The sequence below is a fragment of the Symphodus melops genome, assembly GCF_947650265.1.
Source record: "Symphodus melops genome assembly, chromosome: 12".
Taxonomy (NCBI): Eukaryota; Metazoa; Chordata; class Actinopteri; order Labriformes; family Labridae; genus Symphodus; species Symphodus melops.
In genome coordinates, this window is record NC_136702.1 from 25644601 (window position 1) to 25666145 (window position 21545).

Genomic DNA, 21545 nt, shown 5'->3' on the forward strand with positions numbered 1-21545 from the left:
AATAAGAAACAAAGAGTTCAAAGAGGTTAATTTTTTTTTTTAACAAAACTAATTCCACAATGTAAGTGCATCCTTTATTTGTGTATGGAACTTTATTTTTAAATTATAAAAGTGTACTTTACTTACACACAATGTCCTTGGTCATTACAGGTTGTGACGGCTCACTTGGCTCACCAAATCCAGCCTTGTTCTCCGCAGTGACTCTGAACTCATACTCAACTCCCTCCGTCAGGCTTTGCACCTTAAAGCGCAGGTCAGGGACTGACCTCTTAGAGGCTCTCACCCATCTCATTCCTTTTCTCTCTTTCCTTTCTACACAATATCCTCTGATGTCACATCCTCCATCTTGTACTGGTCTCTTCCATGAAATGGTGACAGCATTTCTACTGATGTTATCAATTTCTGGAACTGAAGGTGGACCTGGTGGGCCTAGGGAAATAAAATGTATATACACATTATTTAAACCTTTGACTCTTGTATTCATAGACATGCTTTATATTTTGCTTTTGTCAGTTTTCTGAAAGTTGACAACTTTATTACTCAGGCCCCGTGTCCACCTAGCCTTTTTTTACGGGCAGAAAAGTGCTGGCTGTGCACTCAGGAGTGTGTGCCTAAAGCCATTGTTTGCTGAGAAGATAAGTGTTGCATGATAAGTGTATGACAACAATATGGCTCTTTTATTTTACACCGTTTTTTATTTGAGATCCTGTTTTGCCCCAGCGGACACAGAGCAAAGAGGATGTGGGTACAGGACATGATCCATAGGAAGCTAAAATACGGGGATATTATACATGTTGAATAGACTGTGGTGAAGTTAATAGTGTTTTTCTGAAAAGTTGAAAAATGTTCAACGTGAGCGCCGGTAGCGGCCGCACAAAAATGGCAGAGTGCTTGTTTAAAAGATGCTGGGTGCTGTGCTTTTCATCCAGATGGCCGCTTTCGGCTGTAAACTCTCTCAACCCATTGAAAATAATTGAAAGAAGACGCTGGCGCTGAGAAAAAAATGCTTGGTGGACAAGGGGCCTTACATGTCATTAGTTATCATGCTATCATTTTAAACATGATCCATTTCAACTTACCGAAACTGTCAACCATTTTGACTGGACCAGACTGGCTTGAGTCTCCAGTGCCATACTGGTTCACAGCACACACTCTGAAGATATACTCGTTGCCCTTAATCAGCTTGTGGGCTACATATCTGCAGTCCATGACATTTTCAGCTAGCTTGGTCCACTGCAGGCGGCTGGTTTCTCTTTTCTCAAGTATGTAGGACTTGATAGAGCAGCCTCCATCCTCCTCTGGTGGAAGCCAGCTCAGCGTACACTTCATAGCAGAGATGTTACTGGCTTCGATAGGGCCTGGAGGTCCAGGCACGTCTAGAACCTTCACCTTTACATGTTCTTCCTTGATGCCGAACGGGTTGCTGGCAGTGATGGTGTACTCTCCCGTGTTCTTCCGGCTTACATACTTGATAGCCAGACTGGAGGAGGTGGGGGTGGTTGTTATGGTGACAATGTCAGAGGTCTTGAACTCGCGGCCTCCCTTTGACCACACAGCAGTAGGTGGAGGTTTGCCAATAATTTTAGAGGCTGTGACCACGATGGTGTCTCCTGCCCTGACTGATACACCGTCCTTCATGTCTGGGTCAATAGTTATGGTCGGGGGCTCTGTGGAAGGGAAATGAGTGGTAAATGAGTGATTTTGTGATTGTCTACAGACTTTGAAGAGATGCATTATAAAAACTTACAAATTACAAATACAAATATTTATCAATCTATGGTGTATAATATCAATGTTCCCGTAATCATTTTAACAGCCAAATTTAATTTAATTTGAACTTTGTGCTCAGCTTACCGTACTCGTCCTTGCAAGTCAAAAGCTCAGTAGACTCTGAAGGAACACTAATAGCTCCTGCTGAGTTCTTTGCTCTGATCCTGAACTGATACTGAGCTCCGTCTGTCAGGTCAGTGACGGTGAAGGCACATCCCTGGATGTTGACATGATTGGCCTTCATCCAGGCCTTTCCTCCAGCTTCCAGCTTCTCCACCATGTAACCAGTCAGCTTATGGCCACCATCATATTTGGGCGCGGTCCAGATCAGAGTGACTGTAGTCCTGGTGACGCTAATCACCTCAGGCTTGCCAGGAGGATCTAAGAGAACACGCAATAAGTGTGTTAAAAGATACAAAAAGAAAATAACCCCTCAAGCATCTAGTATTTTAATCAAACTTAAGATTCTTCTTCTTACAATAAAAAAACCCCATTTACTCACCAATAGGATCAAGGGCGACCACAGCCTCAGTGACCTTGCTTGCCTTTCCTAGGCCAGCCATGTTCATAGCCATTACCCTGAATTCGTACTCGAGTCCCTCAATCAGGCCAGTGACTCTGCACTCCTTCACTCTCAGAGGAGTCTTCGAGGCTCGTTTCCACATTAAACTGTTTCTCTCCTTGAACTCCACATGATATCCTGGAAAGAGCACAAACCAGTAATTACCATTGCTGTTCAGTAGTTGTACTAACACTGAACCTACTGTTTTCCATTATAGCCTGTTACCAGTTATCGGGGAGCCACCAGAGTCCCTTGGATCAGTCCAGGTCAAGATTGCTGACTCGTGGCGGATGCTCACTATTTCTGGAGGAGCAGGAGCCTCAGGCACGTCTGGAGAAAGAAAAGGAGGAATGGAAAGAATTAATATTCTTATGAAAACAAGACATTGGAATAGCACAAACTACTGTCCAGACTCTTACAGTTATAGTAGCTAAAAGTAGATTTGATTCAGAAAACATTTAAAAGTCGAGTTAAAGGGAAGGCAGAAATAAGAGATTATTTAAAGTAAAAAATATTCAAACTTCTGCAAAGGTGGACTGATCATTATAATGGTGAAACACAAACCACAAAAGTAGAAAGAAGTTATATTTATCCAAAACGTAATGAGCTTTAAATTATTCTCAATAAAGTGGAAATATGACTTTGAAGTGATACTCACTGAATGGATGCTGGGCAACAACCGGGTCAGACCTCAGATACTCTCCAACACCGTACTTGTTCTCAGCAAACACTCTGAAGATATACTCTATGCCATCATGGAGCCGGATCACCCTCATGGACGTCTTCTGGATGGCTGAAGCCACCGTGGCCCACCTGTTGTCAGTCGTCCTTCTCTTCTCTACGATGTAGTTGGACACCTCAGCTCCGCCATCGTCTTTAGGCTGCCCCCACTCCAGGGTGATGCCATCGGCGGTTATCTCATCAAACTTAATGGGTCCAGTGCAGATGCCGGGTTTGCCGACTACCTTAAGCTGGATCTTGCAGTCCTTGGAGCCTGCGCTGTTTTTGACGCTGATGGTGTAGGTGTCTGCGTCCCCTCTCTGGCAGTCTCTGATCAGAAGTGTGCTGATGCCCTGAGATGCCTCCACACACATCCGGCCGGTATCTCCCAGCATCACGTCTCCTTTCTTCCAGGTGGCAGAGGGGTAGGGCACTCCGATGAGGGGGAGGTTGATCCGCGTGGTGCTGCCCTCCTTCACTATTTGGCAACCATCGTGCAGGCTGCTCAGGTTGCAGTCAGGCATCACTGAAACCCAAATAATGTTTTAAACTCAAAAACAGTTTATGTTTTATCGGAAGGAAAAATAAGAATTTTTGGCTTGATGACTGAGTCAGGTTGGTTACTCACCAAACTGATCTTTGGCAACAGCTGTGAGTTCGGTCGGTGGTCCCTCTCCAGACTCGTTGAGGGCCTTGACTTTGAAGAAGTACTCCTTGCCCTCCACGAGCTCACTGAGTGTATGTGAAGTGTTCTTTCCCTTCATGATCTCTTTCCACTTCTCCTCACCTTCACGCTGCTCCAAGATATAAGCTCTAACATAGCTTCCACCATCGCTGATGGGCTTCTTCCAGCCCAGCGTGATGGAGTCCTTTGTGGTCTTCTGAGCTTTGAATTCAGCCACAGGACCAGGTTGCTCTGAAGGACAAAGACAGATGAGCAAAGACTAAGCATGTTGTTTAAAGAAACAAGTCGACAGGATCCAGACAACTTCTGCAGCCATATGATTTCATATGTGAATAAAGTATGACAGGTTCAGGTCCACCTGCAGTTCTCTACCTTCCTCATTAGCTTTTGAGAAAACTCTAATTTAAAACTGGCTTATTACAGGCTCCCATAATATCTGAGAGAAAACCAGGGCTTCAGCCTTCAACAATTTTAAGATACATAGCACACAGGCTTTAAATATCAGGAAGCTTTTAAAGAAGATCAAAGCATATCTCAGCAGCATCGCTGGACTGCTGCACGTCTTTAAAAAGAAGCTCCTACACATTCCTTTTATTTCACTGAGATTTCTACATTTACATTTTTCAAATATTCTAATTACTGATGACTTGTATTTACCTGAGGCGCGGACGCTGCCGGCGGTCTCACAGCCCTCTCCGATGCCGTAAGCATTTTCAGCCAGCACTCTGAAGCAGTAAGCCAGTCCCCCTTCCAGGTTGGTGATCCTGAACGAGGTCTTGGGGCACTCGGCAGACACACAGGTCCAGGCCTTCCTGTCTGCCAGACGTTTCTCTACCACGTAGCTCTTGACCGAGCTGCCGCCATCAATAAGAGGGGCTTCCCACGTGATGCAGGCATGGCTTCTGGAAGTCTCCTTCACAACCAGGTTCACAGGTGGTCCAGGAGAATCTGAAGGATAGGAGGAACGAGCAATTCCATGTTAGACTTTTTTCAGTAGATTCAGAGTTTTTACAGTATCTTGCATCTGTTCAGGGTCAGCAGATCCAGCTATGTACTGCACCTACCATGAACTTTGACCACGATGGTGTAGCTCTTTGAGCCGCTGCTGTTCTCCAGAGACAAGACGTATTTGCCTGCGTCATATCTGTTGACGTTCTCGATCATCAGCCAGGTGTCCCACTCAGACGTCTTGATCAGCAAGCTCTGCCTCTCTTTCAGGTTGGCGCCCACCTTGGTCCACGTCACCTTTGGAGCTGGACGTCCTCTCAGTGGGACATAGAGTCTCATTGTGACGCCAGCTCTAAGAATCAACGCTTTCCTCAGATCAGCATCCAGCTCAGCTTCAGGAGCAACTGAAGGACACAAAGGATAGTTTAGTTATCCATTATCCATGTCAGAACTTGATCCACTGGAGGTTTATGTCACAGCCTCAAAACTCACACAGTCGACCAAAGTCGAAACAGTCAAACTCACAAAAGCTAAAAAAGCAGTTTTAAATACCAGAACTCTTCTTCACAATGATGATTGAAGAGGAAAGAAACACATGTCCTGGTGCTAAAACAGAACCTCCCCCCCCCCCCCCCCCCGTGTCCTGGACATCACCCACCAGGGGTTTAAAACACAACATTTTTGATTCAATGCTTTCATGCTTGGAGTTTATCAAAAGAACTTGGTGAAACGTACTCAGGATGTCCTTGGCCATGTGGTTTCCAGGGATCTCACTCGGCTCGCTGAAGCCGATTTTGTTAACAGCAGAGACTCTGAACTGGTACTCTGTCTGATCCATTAGGCTTGTCACTACGAATTTGGTGGCTTGGAGCTTCTTTGGGACGTTGCAGTTTGTCCAGTTCTCTCCATCCACTCGCTTACACTCCACCAGGTAGCCGATGATCTCGCAGCCCCCATCATATGCTGGTTTGGTCCAGCTCAGGCTGATGGAGCTCTTGGTGGAGTCCACCACCTTGGGGAAGGCAGGAGGGCCAGGGGGATCTGAAGGGTGATAGGGTCACATTTGTTAGAGAAAATAATCCCAGAGTTAGTTTGAAGGTGTCTTTAAAGCATTTACTCACAGACAGGGTCAACAGCCAGAGCAGCGTTGGAGGCGTCGCTGGGTTTGCCTAGACCGGCTTTGTTCATGGCGATTACTCTGAACTCGTACTCTGAGCCCTCGGTCAACTGGATGGCCTTGATGGTTCTGTCAATGACTGGGCGTCGATTGACCTTGGCCCAAGCCAGCTCAGTGGCCTCACGTTTCTCAACCATGTAGCCCAGGATGGTAGCCTTGCCGTCATTGGCAGGAGCTTTCCAGCTCACTGTCATGGAGTTCTGGGTGATGTTTGTGATGACGGGGGGCTCACACGGTCCAGGAACATCTGATGGAAGGGAAAATGAGTGTTTGGAGTGGACATATGGTTTCATAAAGCAAACGTGTCAATATAGTCTCAAGGCATTCAGAGCTATTATAACAGGCTGGTGAGTGAATATGCTAGAATCTGGGATAATAACAGAGGAGAGGTGTATTCATTCAGATATTTAATAAACCATATGAGTCTTTGAATCAACCGCCCCCCCCACCCCCAACCCCCCCAAAAAACCAAACACATCATAGCTGGAAGTGTCCTGTTATTACACCGTTTAGTATACATGTCTGAACATACCATAAGGATTCTTGACCATGACCGGGTCAGTCATGATGGTGTCTCCCACTCCATACTGGTTTTCAGCACTGACTCTGAACTGGTACTCGTGTCCTTCGATGAGTTTGTCCACCGTGCAGTCTGTGACGTGTCCATGGATATTAGAGCTGAACAATGCCCAGTTAGCCCTGCTGGTCTCTCGCTTCTCAATAATGTAGTTGGTAATCTCAGAGCCACCATCAGCAAGCGGGGGCTCCCAGCGCACCTTTGCACGGTCTGCAAAGACTTTGGCAATTTTCACTGAAGCTGGGGGGCCAGGTTTGTCTGCATGGGGGGAAGTGGAGGATTAGCTTCTACATTTGTCTTTAAGCGATAAGGCCACCAACAATCAATCACACTTACCGAGCACCTTGACCTTGATGGTGGCATACTTGCTGCCATTGATGTTCTCAGCTGTGATGCAGTAGTCTCCAGACTCTTTCCTAGTAACGGAGAAGAGGTCCAGCAGGTGGACATGTTTCTTCTGGGCCATCTTCATGCCCTCAGCGAGTACCAGAGGAACTCCATCTCTCTTCCAGCTCACCTTGGGCAGTGGCTTTCCCCACACCGCAGCTTCAAGGGAGACGTTCTCTCCAGCTTTCACCACGATCAGGTTCTTCATTTCAAGACCCAGCTCAACACGAGGAGCAACTGCATAGAGGAAGGAGGGAAAATTAATATTTCACCATAAGTCAACCTGTCAGTCATTGTTCTCTGGCTCTGTAGTGCTGTACCGTTCTCTGCAATAACAGGGATAGGGTCAGACAGCTCCGAGGGCTGGCTCTGGTTGATGGCAGTCTTGGCAATTACTCTGAACTGGTACTGCTGGCCTTCTTCCAAGCCGGTCACCACATAGCTCTCCGTCTGGATGTTCATGCAGTTGGCATTACAGCGTGTCCACTTCTCCTCTGGGAGCTTTGTGTACTCCATGTAGTAGCCAATTAGCTTACTGCCGCCGTCATGCTTGGGACGGGACCAGACCAACGAGACAGAGCTCTTGGTCACATCCATCGGCTCAGGTTTACCTGGTGGATCTGCACGTTTAAAAAAACAGAGCGTTTTGAGCTAAGCAAACGTGTCTGAACAAGGAGAAAGAATGAGGTTGCCTGAAAACTACTTTTCCTATTGAACAATATGAACACAAAGCAAACATGAATAAAAGGTGCACAAAATAAACACATGGGACATAATCGTACCAACAGCAGTCCGGGCGGTGACAAAGTCGGTCTGTTTGCAGGGTTTGCCCTGTCCTGCAAGGTTGAGAGCTGACACCCTAAAGGTGTACTCCAGGCCGTCGATCAGGCCAGTGCAGGTGTACTGGGTGGATTTGACCAAAGACTCATTGGCTTTTTCCCACAAGATGCTGTTCCTCTCCTTCTTCTCAATGCAGAATCCAGTAATGGGAGTGCCGCCATCACTGCTGGGACGCTCCCATGACAAGATGGCTGATTCCTTACTGACCTTGTTGATCTGCAGGTTCCTTGGCTCGCTGGGGGGATCTTTGAGGAAATGAAAACAGTGAGAACATGTTGTCAAATCTGCACTACTGTTCAGTGGTAACACTATTGTTAAAACTTACCAAATGGATATCTGGCAATCATCTTTTCGGAGTAGATGGGCTGAGAGATGCCAAACCTGTTCTCAGCACGAACCCGGAAGCAGTACTCTTTACCAGTAGTGAGTTTGCTAACTCTGAAGCTGGTTTTGGTGCATGAAGTGGTTATAGGGACCCAGTCACCTTGGCTGACATCACACTTCTCAACAATGTAGTTGGTGATGTTACTCCCACCATCCTCCTGTGGGGAGTTCCAGAGCAGAGTGCAGCCATCGATATCCTGTTCAGTGATCTCCAGAGGAGCTTCAGGGGGTCCAGGGATGTCTGTGGAGAAGCACAATATGTATTATTGCTGGCAAAATGGGATTTCCAAGCCTACGTAATGAGCTGTTATTGATCATTAAAGATGATTTGGATCATTTAGAAACTTTGCTCAGACTAACCCATGACGGTGACCCTGAGGATCTGGTTGATTTTGGCAGAGCTGTTTTCGGCCGACAGGCTGTAGTAACCGCTGTCCATCCTTGTAACGTTCTTGATTATAAGGGTGCAGGTTGTAAGAGTCTTAACCACAGACAGGCGGTCGGAGGTCAGCACGTCCTCATTGCCCTGCTTCCACCTGCAGAAGGGAGCAGGTTTACCGGCTACAATGGCCTCAACCACCATCTTGGATCCAGCTCTAACAGTCACGACGTCGGGCATGATGACCTTGGCAGGCACTAGTTGGAAAAAAAACAAACAAAATTGACTTTACTGATAAATTACTGGACTTCAACAAATATTTTATATATAATTGACTCCACTGTGTAAAGCAGGTCTGAAGTTTATCTATGGGCTGGTCTACTCACTGAGCTGCTCCTTGACCTCAAACACTCCTACAGCCTCCCGGGCCAGGCTGACTCCCACTGAGTTTCTGGCTGCCACTCTGAACTTGTACTTCTTTCCTTCATTCAAACCAACCACGACTATGGTCAGGTCTTTGACCACAGAGTAGGGGGTCCATTTGTCCTCGGGTGCGCCCTCCTCCTGGTAGTCCACCACATAGCCATTGATCTTGGCTCCTCCATCTCGGAGTGGCTTCAGCCAGCCCAGTGTGGCACTGTTCTTTGTGATCTCCAACACGTCCATCTTCTTGGGAGGGTCTGGCTCACCTGAATTAGACACATATCAGTTAACAGCAAGAATTCAAAGGCAAAAACATCAGAGACAACGACACACAGTCTTTGGGGACACTCACTGATGGGGTCAACAGCCAGGTAGGACCTGGGCGAGTCCTGAGGAACTCCGATTCCGTATTTGTTGCAGGCCATAACTCTGAAGTAGTACTCGATGCCAGGTGCCATTGTTGTCACCTTGAAGCTGGTCTTCTTGAGCTCCTCTGTGCACTTGCTCCAGGTCTTCCTGTCCACCTCACGTTTCTCCACAATGTATTTGGTAATTGGGCTGCCACCGTCGTTATCTGGAGGTAACCAGGACAGCATGGCTGTTGTCTTGGTGACATCGGTTGCATCCAGGCCACCAACAGGACCAGGAGTATCTGCAGAGGATGAATCACTTTTATCAAGCATTCCTGCCCAAACATTCTTTTAACAGTCCACTTTTTATCATTCTTATTGAGTTTCTCACCAAGGACTTTGACCCGCACAAACACAGCTTTCTCTCCAGACGAGTTTGACAGAGTCAGCGAGTATTTCCCAGAATCCTCCCTGGTGCTCTCAGGGATGACCAAGAAGGACATGCTGTCAACCTGGTCCACATGACCACGGCGGATCAAGTGTTCAGCACCTACGCGCTTCCATGTAACTTTGGGGGCAGGTCTTCCTCTAATCACAGCGAAAAGCCTGATCGGACATCCAGCCCTGACCGCCAGTCCTTTCCTCAGGCTGGCATCCAGCTCGATCTCTGGAGCCTCTGTTGCCGTAGAAACAAAGTGGTTCATCATTTTTGTTCACATTTATCATGTTGTGCACTGCATTGTTAATGTTGTTGCTTTAGCAACCACTAATGCTTACCCAGGATCTCCTTGGGTGAGACAGCTTCCTTCAAGTAGGCGTGGCGTCCCCAGCCAACCTGGTTCTTTGCTGACACCTTGAAATCATATTCAAGCTTCTCGTCTAACTGACCGATAGTGAACTCTGTGAGCACTAATGGGCCATGTGTGTCAATCCTCTTCCAGCCCACTGTGGGGTTTTCAGGGTCTGCATCACTCTTGAGCCTTAAGTCCAGGCTGTAGCCAATGATGGGGGCACCACCATCATACACAGGTTTAGACCAAGTCAGGGTGATGGAAGTCTTGGTGCTGTCACCAACCTTCAGGAATGCAGGGGGACCAGGAGGCTCTGCAGGTAGAAACAGATACACCAGAATTCTCAGACAACGTTAGCTTCCTGGAATACAATACAAGTGAGTTCATCTCAGACTGAACTGTGAAAACAAAGATCACACTCACCGATTGGATCTTTAGCTGCAACAGGTCTGCAGGCTTTGCTTGGCTCTCCCAGGCCGACCTCATTTTCAGCCTTCACTCTAAACTGGTACTCATGGTTGGGAATCAGGTTGGTGACTTTCATGCGTCTCTCTGATATGGGGCTCTTGTTGCAGGGCACCCAGCGCACCGCCCTCTTCTCTTTCCGTTCCAGAATGTAGCCAGTGATGGACTTTCCTCCGTCGTTCTCAGGAGGAGCCCAGACAACTGTCATCTCGTCTTTGCTGACCTGCATCACAAAGATATGTATGAATAACAAGGAAACTTAAGCCTGTGCTGAATGAATCTTCAGAATAGTGGAAAGGACTGAGGTGTGTGTCATGTGAGTCAATATTCAAATCATTTGTGGGACTCTTACCTTAGTGACCTCAGGGGCCTCAGGGGGTCCAGGTTTATTGAACTGGGTCTTGACAGTGACAGGCTTGCTCTCCATGGCGGGGCCGGTTCCCATCTTGTTCTCAGCTCTAACTCTGAAAATGTATTCATTGCTTTCCACCAGACGGATAACATTACAGTACGGTGTGACCACTGAAGCCGAGTATGTGGACCAGACCATCCGTCTGGTCTCGCATTTCTCCAAGATGTAGCTGTCCACTTCACAACCTCCATCGTCCTCTGGAGGATCCCATACCACTCTGCACTTGTCAGCTCCAATGCCAGTTATCCTGAGGTTCCTCACTGGACCGGGGACATCCAGGACATTAATGTTGGCATAGGCAGTGAAGGTGCCGGCCGAGTTGGTGGCTGTGATGATGAACTTTCCAGTGTCAGTGCGCTTGGACTTAGTCAAAAGAAACTTAGAGTAGTCTGGGCCAGTCTCATAGCTGATCCTGGGGTTGTCTCCAACTGCCTTGTCTTTTGTCCATTTGACCTCAGGTTGAGGCTTTCCTCTCAACCCAGCCTCCATTCGGACTGACTCTCCAGCCTTTACCGTCAGAGTTCCTGCCAATTTCAGGTCGATTACAGGCTTCTGGATCTCCTCCTTAACCAGGATATCAGGAAGTTTCACCCAGGCACTCTCACCTGCTTCATTTACGGTCTGCACCCTGGAGAACAAATTCAAATAAAATGTTTTTTTGTTTTTTAAAGTAATTTAGATAACATGAGGCAAACCTGCAAAACACAAAGGTGACCTGTTTCGATAAGAACACAGTAACCTACCTGAAGGTGTACGTCTGGTTCTCTTGGCACTTATCAGCCAGGAAGAAAGTGTCAGTCAGAGTACCAGTGCTGAGTTTCTCCCACTCCTCAGCATCTTTGGCTTTGCACTCCAGGTTGTAGGAGATGTTGGGGCTGCCGCCATCATAGTCAGGCTTCCTCCACCTTAAATAGACATGGTTCTTACCAATGTCAGTGGCTCTAAATTTCTCAGGCTCACCGGGCTTCTCAATGGGGTCGATGGCCAGCAGAGGGGTTTTGGTCTCCACACAGGGTCCTGGTCCCATCTTGTTCACAGCACATACTCTGAACAGGTACTCATGGCCATCCATTAGCTTGGCCTTGATCTTGCGATTGGTGCAATTTGAGGAGATCACAGACCACATGCTAATGCTTGGTTCACGGCATTCTACAATGTAGTTGGTGATCTCTGATCCGCCGTTATCCACAGGAGCCTCCCAGTTGAGCATGCATGAGTCCTTTGTGGCATAGGTTGTGTGCAGGTTCTGGCAGTGGCTAGGCCGGTCCAGCACATTGACTGTGACAGTGCAAGATGCCTCACCGCCTTCATTTGAGACTTTCAGAACATATTTTCCATGGTCAGCTCTAGTGGCCTCCTTGATCCTCAGGTGTACCAAAGGCAGGTTCTGAACCACGGTGATGCGTTTGCTGTTTTCCAAAACCAACTCTTCCTTGGACCAAATGACCTCAGGGTCAGGACGGGCCTTGATGTACCCAATGATGTTAATGTTGTGTCCAACACGCACAGTGACTCGCTCACGGCAGGTGGCATCCATCTCAATCTCTGGAGGGATGAGAATGTCCTGAGCAGTGATGGAATCTGGGATTTCTCTTGGCTCCCCATCCCCGATCATGTTGGAGGCAAAGACTCGGAATTTGTATGTTACACCCTCTTCCAGACCCTTCACCCTATAAGCACACTGTTTAACAAAATCATCAAGGTTGACTTTTTTCCATTCTTCTGTATCTGCTTTCTTCATCTCCACAGTGTAGCCAAGGATTGGGCTTCCTCCATCTTTAGAGGGTTTGGTCCACACTAGATCAGCAGTTGTCTTGCTGTAATCTTTAACTCTGGGGTTGACAGGGGGTCTGGGGACCGTGATGGGTCTGCAGGGCTTGCAGAGGTCAGATGTGGGAGAGGGGCCACTGAAGCCAGCGATATTCTCAGCAAACACTCTGAACTCATATTCACTACCCTCAAACAGACCCAGGACTCTGTACCTCAGATCTTTGCAGGGTGTTTTGTTCACACGGATCCATTTGCCTCCTTTATGTCTCCGCTCAATGATGTAACCAGCGATCTGGCTGCCACCATCTGTCAGTGGCATGGTCCAGCCCACTGTAACAGCATCTTCTGAGATGTCAGAGGGTTGTGGCTTTCCTGGCGCGCTTGGTGGCATGAAGGAGTGCTCTGCCACTGTAGGCTTGCTCTCCAGAGCTGCACCAGTACCCATCTTGTTCTGAGCACGAATGCGAACAACATACTCAACTCCCTTCTGCAGGCGTAGGATGTTGAGCTGTGTGGCAAGGCTGCCAGAGCTAACACCTCCCCATGTCTCCTTGTTGGACTCTCTCTTCTCAATGATGTAGCCTGTGACAGGGCTACCGCCATCATCCTTAGGAGGACGCCATTCGATCATCATTGAGTCTGGAGAGACCTCGAGGATGTTGACAGGTCCGATCGGAGCAGCGGGAACATCCAGGACAGTGACAGTTAAGCCCACCGTCTTGGTCCCAGCAGGGTTGGACACAGTGAGCAAGTAGGTGCCGGTGTGGTTCCTGGTGCAGTCATTAATGCTGAGTACGCTGGAGAAGTTGTCTGTGTCGATCTTGGTGTTACCCTCGCTTGTGATCTCCTCTCCTTCAATGGTCCACTTGGCAGTTGGAACAGGAATTCCTCTCATGATAGCTGGCAGCCTAATGGTGGTGCCAGCCTTAACAATGATGCCTTCAATGAGCTTAGCGTCCACTTCCAGAATGGGGGGCACTGTGGACATGCAGACAAAGGTTAACCCATACAAACACTGAAAGTGTGTCTACCAATGAAGGCTTTAACAGCTACATCTAAATGCTGAGGCCACACAGTAACTGGTTAATAACTCATCATAACATCTGGCTTTTGTGTTAAATCTCACCCAGCTTCTCCTGGCAGAGGATAGGCACCGTACTGTCCGGTCTGCTGAGGCCAATAGCGTTCTCCGCCCTCACTCTGAAGCGGTAAGTCTTTCCCTCCACCAGGCCAGTCACGTGACTTTCAGGTATGCTAACAGTCTTCCACTCGTCCCACTCCCTCTCTCCCTCTTCTTGATACTCTACCAGGAAGCCTGTGATCGCACTTCCTCCATTGCGGTCAGGCCAGTTCCAGACCAACCACACCTCAGTTTTGTCCACGTCGTCATGGTGCAGGTCTTTGGGAGGACCAGGAGGGACTGAAGAAGGGGAAAAAGGAGAAATTCATTTTTGTGAAGTTGAGCATTAATAAGATCCTTCATCCCTAAGGATACTGACTCGTGGTAGGTCTGTTACTTACAGAGTGGGTTCATCGCCTTGATGGCCTTTGGCGTCTCGACGTATTCACTGCGGCCATACTGGTTCTCAGCAGCCACTCTGAAGGAGTAGGATGTGCCCTCCATCAGGTGCTTCAGCATCATGCTGCGTTTCTTGGATGTTGAGCATACGGGGACCCACTGAGTAGACGCTGTGTCTTTCTTCTCAACCACAAAGTTAGTGATGCGGGCCCCTCCGTTGTCTTCGGGGTCCTTCCAGGACAGGTAGGCAGAGTCACTCCTGATGTCAGACACCCGCAGGTGCTGGATGGGACCAGGTTTGTCTGGAAAAAACACATGAGGAGCAGAACCAAACTGATGAGCTTGTCCCTTTATTAACAATTAAATACATATACTGGGCTAAATGATTTCCCTACCAAAGATAAGCACAGTGCAGGTTACAGTCTTGGATCCAGCTGTGTTCTCCACAGTAAGGGTGTAGTCTCCACAGTCTTCCCGGGTACAGAACCTAATCTCCAGCTTGGTACCAGTCTGGTTGGTATCAATGTCAGTACTGGTGGGCACATCTGCGTCGTTTTTCTTCCAGGTGACGGTGGGGAACGGGACGCCAGTGATGGTGGCAATCAGAGGGATGTGAGTGCCCGCCATGGCCTTCACCTCTCGGGTCATTCCTGCATCCAGAATCAGCTCTGGGGGCTCTGAGGGGGACGGAGATACGTACGGTAACTATCATCCAACTAACTCCATAATACATCATCTGAAGTCAAAGCAATTCTCAAATCTGAGAGAAATAATAAATGGGTGAAAGGACATCTCACCCAGTCTGTCCTGCACTTTGATTGGCTCTGGAAGGTTGGTTGGGTCAGACTCTCCGGCAGCATTGACGGCCATGACTCTGAAGCGGTACAGAGCACCATCCTCCAGGTTGATCACCTTAAACTTGGTCTCCTGGCAGGAGTCTGGTGTCTGGTTCACCTGAGGCCAGCATGACAAACAAGAGTTCAACATTCACTTTCACTTCGTCACAATAAGAGAGCTGCTGAAGACGAAAATGAAGAACCAGCTGACCTTGCTCCATTCCTCTTCTCCCGATTTCTGGAATTCCAGCAGGTATCCGAAGATCTTTCCTCTGCCAGTGTTGGTGGGTGGTTGCCAGGACAGAGTGACGGACTCCTTGGAGAAGTCGATGGCCTGGAGTTTAATGGGTGGACCGGGTTTCACTGTTGCACGGAACAGAGTCATTATTATTATTATTTGGGTTGAGATAAAAAAAGGGGAAACCTTTAACAGATTGCTGGTGTAAAATGTGAAACTTACCAATTGGATCTTTGGCAAAGACGGGTTTGGACGGTGGGCTCGGGTCTCCGGCGCCCACCACGTTCTCAGCACTGACTCTGAACTCGTACTCGCAGCCCTGCAGCAGGTCCATCACCCAGTACTCCACCTTCGGATAGATTCTCTCCGTGTTGCAGCGAACCCACCTGGAAGCACAAACAGCTCATGTGTTGTATGGAGGAACATGTTCAGGCCTCGGCATTTCTACCACTTTTTCAGACATGTTTTTTTGGTACTGAGGTTTGAATCCGCTGACGAAATGAAAATAAATTCAGTTTTCTTGTTTTCCTCGTTGTTTAAGTTTATTTAGATATAGGAGGGAGTCAGAAATTGGGCAGATTGGGTAGTGGCATGCAGGAAAGGAGGTCTAACCTGAGCTGGTCCTCCCACCTGGATGACCAGAGCCTCCTACCAACTAACCACGAGGCTGCTGGTAACTCGGTTTTTTATTAAAGGATACACCATGTTTGATTTAAATTCCACCTCACTAAAGTAAAACAGCACATGCAGCATGTAAAACTCTGTGATTGAATAAAGAATGCAGATCTGATGAAGGGCGACAGAACCGACACCTCCAGGCATTTCTCCTGATGAGTGTATTTCGTACCTGTTGGCCATGGTCTCCTTCCTCTCCACGATGTAGCCTGTGATTGGTTTACCTCCGTCAGCAGGAGGTTCCCAGCTGATGAGGGCGGAGTCGTGAAAGACCTCCTTCACTGTGGGCTGTTTTGGAGCGTCAGGCACCTCTGTGATAGAAACATGAACAGAAACCTGCTATCAGACCCCGTGGCTGCACGTGTGTGTGTGTGTGTGTGTGTGTGTGTGTGTGTGTGTGTGTTAGCACTCACTGAAGACGTCTCTGGCCCTGGTCTCTGCAGACAGCAGAGGCTCACTGATGCCGTAGATGTTCTGTGCCATGATCCTGATGATATACTCACGACCCTCAATCAGTTTGGGTACCTTGAATGAGAGACAGCATGTGTGAGTATCCGCTGGATCAACCTGGATCAGCCTGAGCACACTGAAAGATGAGTCCTCACATAAAGACATAAATCACTGCAGAATTAGCTCCAGCATATATTTTGAGCATATACATGATTGACATTCTAGTCTGATCTCAGAGTCGGGGCTCTGCTCACCCTGCAGGTGGTCCTGGTGCAGGACTCAGTGACGGGCATCCACAGGTCTCTGTTGGTGTCTCTCTTCTCAATGATGTAGTTGGAAATGGCACAGCCTCCGTCATCCAGAGGAGGGTTCCACGAGATCACCATGTAGTTCCTGTAGACCTCGTTGAAAACGACGGGGCCCTCTGGAGGCTGAGGACGGTCTGACAGGAGGAAGGATTCACACAGGTTCATCATCCATCTCAAAAGTCTGATTGTGCCTCTGGTTTATCTTTAAATGCGAGCGTGCGTTCTTTAAGATAAGTCACAAACCTTTCTAACTCTCTGTGAATACTTGTGTCACATTTTAAAGTCTGCCTCGTGTTCAGGGTGTAAATCTGTGATTGGAGCAGCAACTTACCGACCACAGTGATGGTGCAGATTCCGGTCCTTGTTCCCCCAGCGTTCTCCACGCTGACACAGTAGCGCCCGCTGTGCTCTCTCTTGGCCTTGCTGATGTTGAGGCTGAGGTGTCTGGTGGTGCTGTGGAGGCTGATCTCCTCATCGGCCTTCAGCTCCTCGTCGTTCTTTGTCCAGGCCACAGCTGGGGCTGGTTTACCGCTGAAGCGTCCGGACAGTAAACAGGCATCGCCCACCTTCACCATCATCTTGTCCCTGAAGTCCAGATCCAGAGTGGGCGGTTCTAAAGAGGAACATCAAAGAAAGCTCTCAACATTTCATACTTTATTTTTTAATATCTGTATTTGGTGCTTCATGAAGTACGGAAACTTCATGAAACTTCACTAAGCTTCAGTGTTTAGTACTGTCAGAGAAGCTTCAACACAGCAGGTTTCCTTCATGATCACACAGGAAGAGAGCAGCTCTCTGATTGGCTGACTGATCACAGAGGAAGAGAGCAGCTCTCTGATTGGCTGATTGATCACAGAGGAGGAGAGCAGCTCTCTGATTGGTCCTTTAATAACAAACTATGTTGATAGTGAATCCCAAGTTTAGGATAAATCAGTGATTCCTTTGGGACAGTGAAGCTTGTTATTAGCTCTACATTCACCAGATTTTCTCTCTCACGTTTGAGCGGCTCATATTGTTGTGTGCGGTCACTCACCGAGCTCGTCCTTGCACTGCACAGGTTTGGTGGCGAAGGACGATTTGCCCTGCCCGACCTGGTTGACGGCTGAGACCCTGAACTCGTGGCTCGAGCCGTCCTTCAGGCCCGTCAGAGTGAACTTCTTGTCCATCAGCTTGTCCTCTCCGCCCACACGTGTGAAGCTGTCCCGTCCGATCATTCGGGACTCGAGGACGTAAGCGGTCACTTCTGCGCCGCCGTCGTACTTGGGCGCCCTCCAGGCGACGGAGATGGAGTCTTTGGTGATGGCCGTGATGATGAGGTCCTCTGGACGCTCTGGGACGGCTGGACGAGACACAAAGTAAAACATTTGATCAAACTCTCTTTCAACCACACAGGTGTGAATGAATCATTTTACGTTCAGAGTCTTCTCAGCGCCCGTAATCACAGATCTCTGGCGACTCTACTTTGATTTGACTGTTTGTAAAGAGCTGTGAGTTCTTCTTCTTGGGTAAATCCTCATTATTGAAAACACATTCATGGCTCTTTTTTCATCTATGTAAGGACAAACTGAGGAAGTCAGAAAACTGTGAACACAAAGATACCTAAAAAGTCTTTGTTTGTGTGCATAACGGGCCGGTCCTTAGGAAGACCTATTCTGTACTGGACCAGAGTCCTCTAACAGGGTTTGATCAACAGGCCATCCTGAGGGCAACACTGCAGGTTTCCTCACGCTGGTTGTATTAAGGGCGTTTCGGTGAGGAGCTTTTGTCTCCTCGGGAGTTGAACCCTGTACCTTCAGACTGGGGGGCCCGCTGCACCAGAGCAAAGGCTCGTCAAAGTCACATGACAGATATTTTATTTTCAAATCACGTTCGTCATGTCTAACTGCAGCGCACTTCCCACCAGCTCACCACAGAAGCTTCTGGCTTCACTCTACACGCGTGGCTTAGCGCCACTTTTTGTAAATTATAAATTATTTTGGAGTGCACCAACGTAACAGGGGGGAACCGTTGGGTCTCTAACATCGAGAAAATCAGGGGAACAGGACTATAACCCGGTGCTAAATCAAGTATCTTAAGAAGATTAATTATTAAGTATGATCTTAAAATTCCTCCAGATTGATAAAAACTACAAACATGGACAGCGGACTCACAGATGGGGTCCTTGATGAGAACCATCTTGTCGGTCTCTATGAACGGTCCCATGCCGATGATGTTCTCGGCGGCGATTCTGAAGAAGTAGCCCTTCCCGTCGAGGAGTCCCTGCACCACTGCGTTGTTCCTGGTCACCGTGTAGGACACCGAGGTCCAGCCCATGCGGTCCGACTCCCTCTTCTCGATGATGTAGTTGGTGATGGCCGAGCCACCGTCGTCCTCGGGGGAGTACCAGGTCAGCTTGCAAGAGTCGTTAGTCAAGTTCTCGCCGGCGAAGGGAAGACCGACTGGACCAGGAACGTCTGGAGGACGCAAACAGGAAGTCAGAGCTTGTTTAAAAAAGAATCAAACACTATGACTGTGATTCCCTTTAAAGAACACTGGAGAAATACAGTAATAATATAATAACAGCAGATGTCATTCATGTAGCGTCTCTCCAGGGACCTAAGGCCGCGGTCCTTCTGGTCCAGCTGACTCACCGAGGACCTCCACGATGATGGCCTTCTTCCTCTCTCCTCCCTCGTTCTTGGCGCTCAGTGTGTAGATGCCCTGGTGTTGGCGTCTGCAGTTCTTGATGACCAGCGAGTTGGAGATTCCAGTCTTCTCCACCACGGCCTCTTTGGGCACCTCAGCGTCGTCACGGCACCAGGTGATCGTAGGGGCGGGTTTACCGGAGACGTAGGCGATGATGCGGATGGTTGCACCGGCGTGGACCACGATCTTCTCCTTCACCGAGGCGTCCAGGTCCATCTCAGGTGGGACTGCAGGAGAAGATTGTTTTTAATACGTTTTCTTTTATCAGTGACTGGAAAGGGGGAGTCAGAGCGGAGTCTTACTGGTTCTGTCTTTGGTTTCTATCAGCTCAGACACGTATCCTGGTTCTCCCACTCCAGCCACATTCACAGCTCGGACTCTGAAGCGGTACAGACCGCCTTCCTTCAGACCGGGAACCACAAACTTGGTTCCTCTGACCTCTGTGTCTTTGGCCTGGAGGGAGGAGAGAGGGAAATCAACACTGAGGTACTTTACGTTTGAACCATGAATCTCTGAAGGAGGAGTTTAAACTATGAAGAGAGATGAGATGTTTCATCCTGTAGGAGGAGACACTAAACATCCGGAGCAGCTCTGAGAGACCCTCACCTTCTCCCAGCCTTCGTCGCCCTCGGGCTCCTTCTCCTCCTCCTCAGTCCCGCTCAGCAGCAGCTTCCTCTGTGCCTTCTTCTCCTCCTCCTCTTTGTTCACTTCCTTAAACTCCACGATGTAGCCCGTCACCTTCGACCCTCCGTCCAGCAGAGGAGGGATCCATTCCAGCTCTACCGTTGACTTCGTCCAGTCTGTGACCTTCGGTGTGGGCGGGCTGGGAGGCTCTGCACCAATCACACAGCGTTTAATTATTCTTAGAGTTAAACTGAACAAAAATAGAAAGAAGACAAACTAAGACATCGTCAAACTCCACGTAAAGATCTGTGTCTTACTGAGGGGGTCTCTGCAGATTACGGGGTCAGAAGGCGGACTGGGAGGTCCAGTGCCGGCTGCGTTCACCGCGCTGACCCTGAAGTGGTACGTGGCTCCTTCCAGCAGCCCTGTGACCTCCCAGTTATTGCCGATTGGCAGCGCCCGGATTGGTTCTCGGGTGACGCGGGCCCAGCGCTTAGCGGTGGTCTCCTTCCTCTCCAGGATGTAGGCAGTGATGGAGGAGCCGCCGTCGTACTTTGGCTCGTCCCAGTTGACAGTCATGGACTCCAGAGAGACGTCGGTCACAGTCGGTTTCTCACACTGACCGGGGACGGCTGCAAGACCACACAGTCGGCATCAATCAATATATGGGCTCGAGAGCGGCACCATACCATCAGTTACCGATTATTAGTGTAAGTCATCGATCAGCTGAAGGAGTCGCACAGGTGTTGCATTAAACATGAAACATCCCATAATACCAACTAAGTAACTTGTTGACGATAAAAATAAATTCTGTCACAGGACAGGAGGCCCGATGTGAACTTACTGAAGAGGTTTCTGGCCTTCTCCGGCTCGCTGACGATCCCAGGACCGACCCCAAACTTGTTCTGGGCCATGACTCTGAACTCGTACTCGTGGTTCTCCGTCAGGCGGGTCACCACGTAGGCGCACTCCTTGGGGTCGTTGGAGACGTGGACCCAGGACTTCCTGTTGTCCTCACGCTTCTCCACCACGTAGTTAGTGATCTTTGATCCTCCGTCGTCTTTGGGCGGGTTCCAGGCCAGACCGATCCTATCCGCAAACACCTCTGTGAGCTTGACTGGGCCAACAGGGGGGCCGGGGGGTCCTGCAGGGACGGGGGTCACATTATACAATTAACACAAGCATCAACTGATACTTAAACCTGTCATGTTAAAAAAGTTTAACGATAACTCCAACATTACTTTCAGTCATCAGCTGATGCTAGCTAACAAGCTATGCTAACGCTAGCCCTGTTCGTAGTCTCAATTACGTCACCCATTTGTCTCTGAGGAGAGGCTGGAGCCCAATGATGGGGATCACCATGTTGGAAATGCCTAACACAATTTTATGTCCCTCTATATAAAAGAGGTGGAGCTAAAGCCCACCTGACAACAACCACGCCCCCAATCATGCAAATCCACGAACAACCATCCACGAGGTGAATCTCCATGATCTTCTGTATGATGGTCACTGCTTTGGATTAGGCGATCACACAGACATGAATTCCTGCAGTGACTTTACTGACAGACTA

At 48.7% G+C, this 21545-nt stretch overlaps 1 protein-coding gene across 5 annotated transcripts in view; it reads right to left on the reverse strand.

The window, feature by feature from the left end:
- Positions 1–21545, reverse strand: part of ttn.2 (titin, tandem duplicate 2) — a 173316-nt gene that overhangs the window by 45009 nt on the left and 106762 nt on the right. For all 5 annotated transcript variants that reach the window (XM_079357879.1, XM_079357878.1, XM_079357880.1 and 2 more), the window contains 41 exons: positions 20820–21119; positions 20293–20607; positions 19958–20184; positions 19654–19804; positions 19297–19578; positions 18817–19119; positions 17700–18005; positions 16998–17279; positions 16613–16800; positions 16322–16433; positions 16081–16219; positions 15456–15619; positions 15207–15358; positions 14957–15113; positions 14555–14836; positions 14162–14461; positions 13767–14060; positions 11614–13618; positions 10811–11498; positions 10417–10681; positions 9980–10306; positions 9594–9878; positions 9205–9504; positions 8816–9118; positions 8411–8686; positions 7992–8291; positions 7609–7911; positions 7147–7446; positions 6776–7063; positions 6395–6697; positions 5807–6109; positions 5421–5726; positions 4802–5089; positions 4395–4685; positions 3681–3968; positions 2991–3578; positions 2558–2662; positions 2273–2470; positions 1855–2151; positions 1080–1667; positions 127–429 (listed from right to left, as the gene is read on the reverse strand). In XM_079357879.1, the coding sequence (XP_079214005.1) occupies positions 127–429; positions 1080–1667; positions 1855–2151; positions 2273–2470; positions 2558–2662; positions 2991–3578; positions 3681–3968; positions 4395–4685; positions 4802–5089; positions 5421–5726; positions 5807–6109; positions 6395–6697; positions 6776–7063; positions 7147–7446; positions 7609–7911; positions 7992–8291; positions 8411–8686; positions 8816–9118; positions 9205–9504; positions 9594–9878; positions 9980–10306; positions 10417–10681; positions 10811–11498; positions 11614–13618; positions 13767–14060; positions 14162–14461; positions 14555–14836; positions 14957–15113; positions 15207–15358; positions 15456–15619; positions 16081–16219; positions 16322–16433; positions 16613–16800; positions 16998–17279; positions 17700–18005; positions 18817–19119; positions 19297–19578; positions 19654–19804; positions 19958–20184; positions 20293–20607; positions 20820–21119 (13452 nt within the window). The remainder of the gene's footprint in view (positions 1–126; positions 430–1079; positions 1668–1854; positions 2152–2272; positions 2471–2557; positions 2663–2990; positions 3579–3680; positions 3969–4394; positions 4686–4801; positions 5090–5420; positions 5727–5806; positions 6110–6394; positions 6698–6775; positions 7064–7146; positions 7447–7608; positions 7912–7991; positions 8292–8410; positions 8687–8815; positions 9119–9204; positions 9505–9593; positions 9879–9979; positions 10307–10416; positions 10682–10810; positions 11499–11613; positions 13619–13766; positions 14061–14161; positions 14462–14554; positions 14837–14956; positions 15114–15206; positions 15359–15455; positions 15620–16080; positions 16220–16321; positions 16434–16612; positions 16801–16997; positions 17280–17699; positions 18006–18816; positions 19120–19296; positions 19579–19653; positions 19805–19957; positions 20185–20292; positions 20608–20819; positions 21120–21545) is intronic.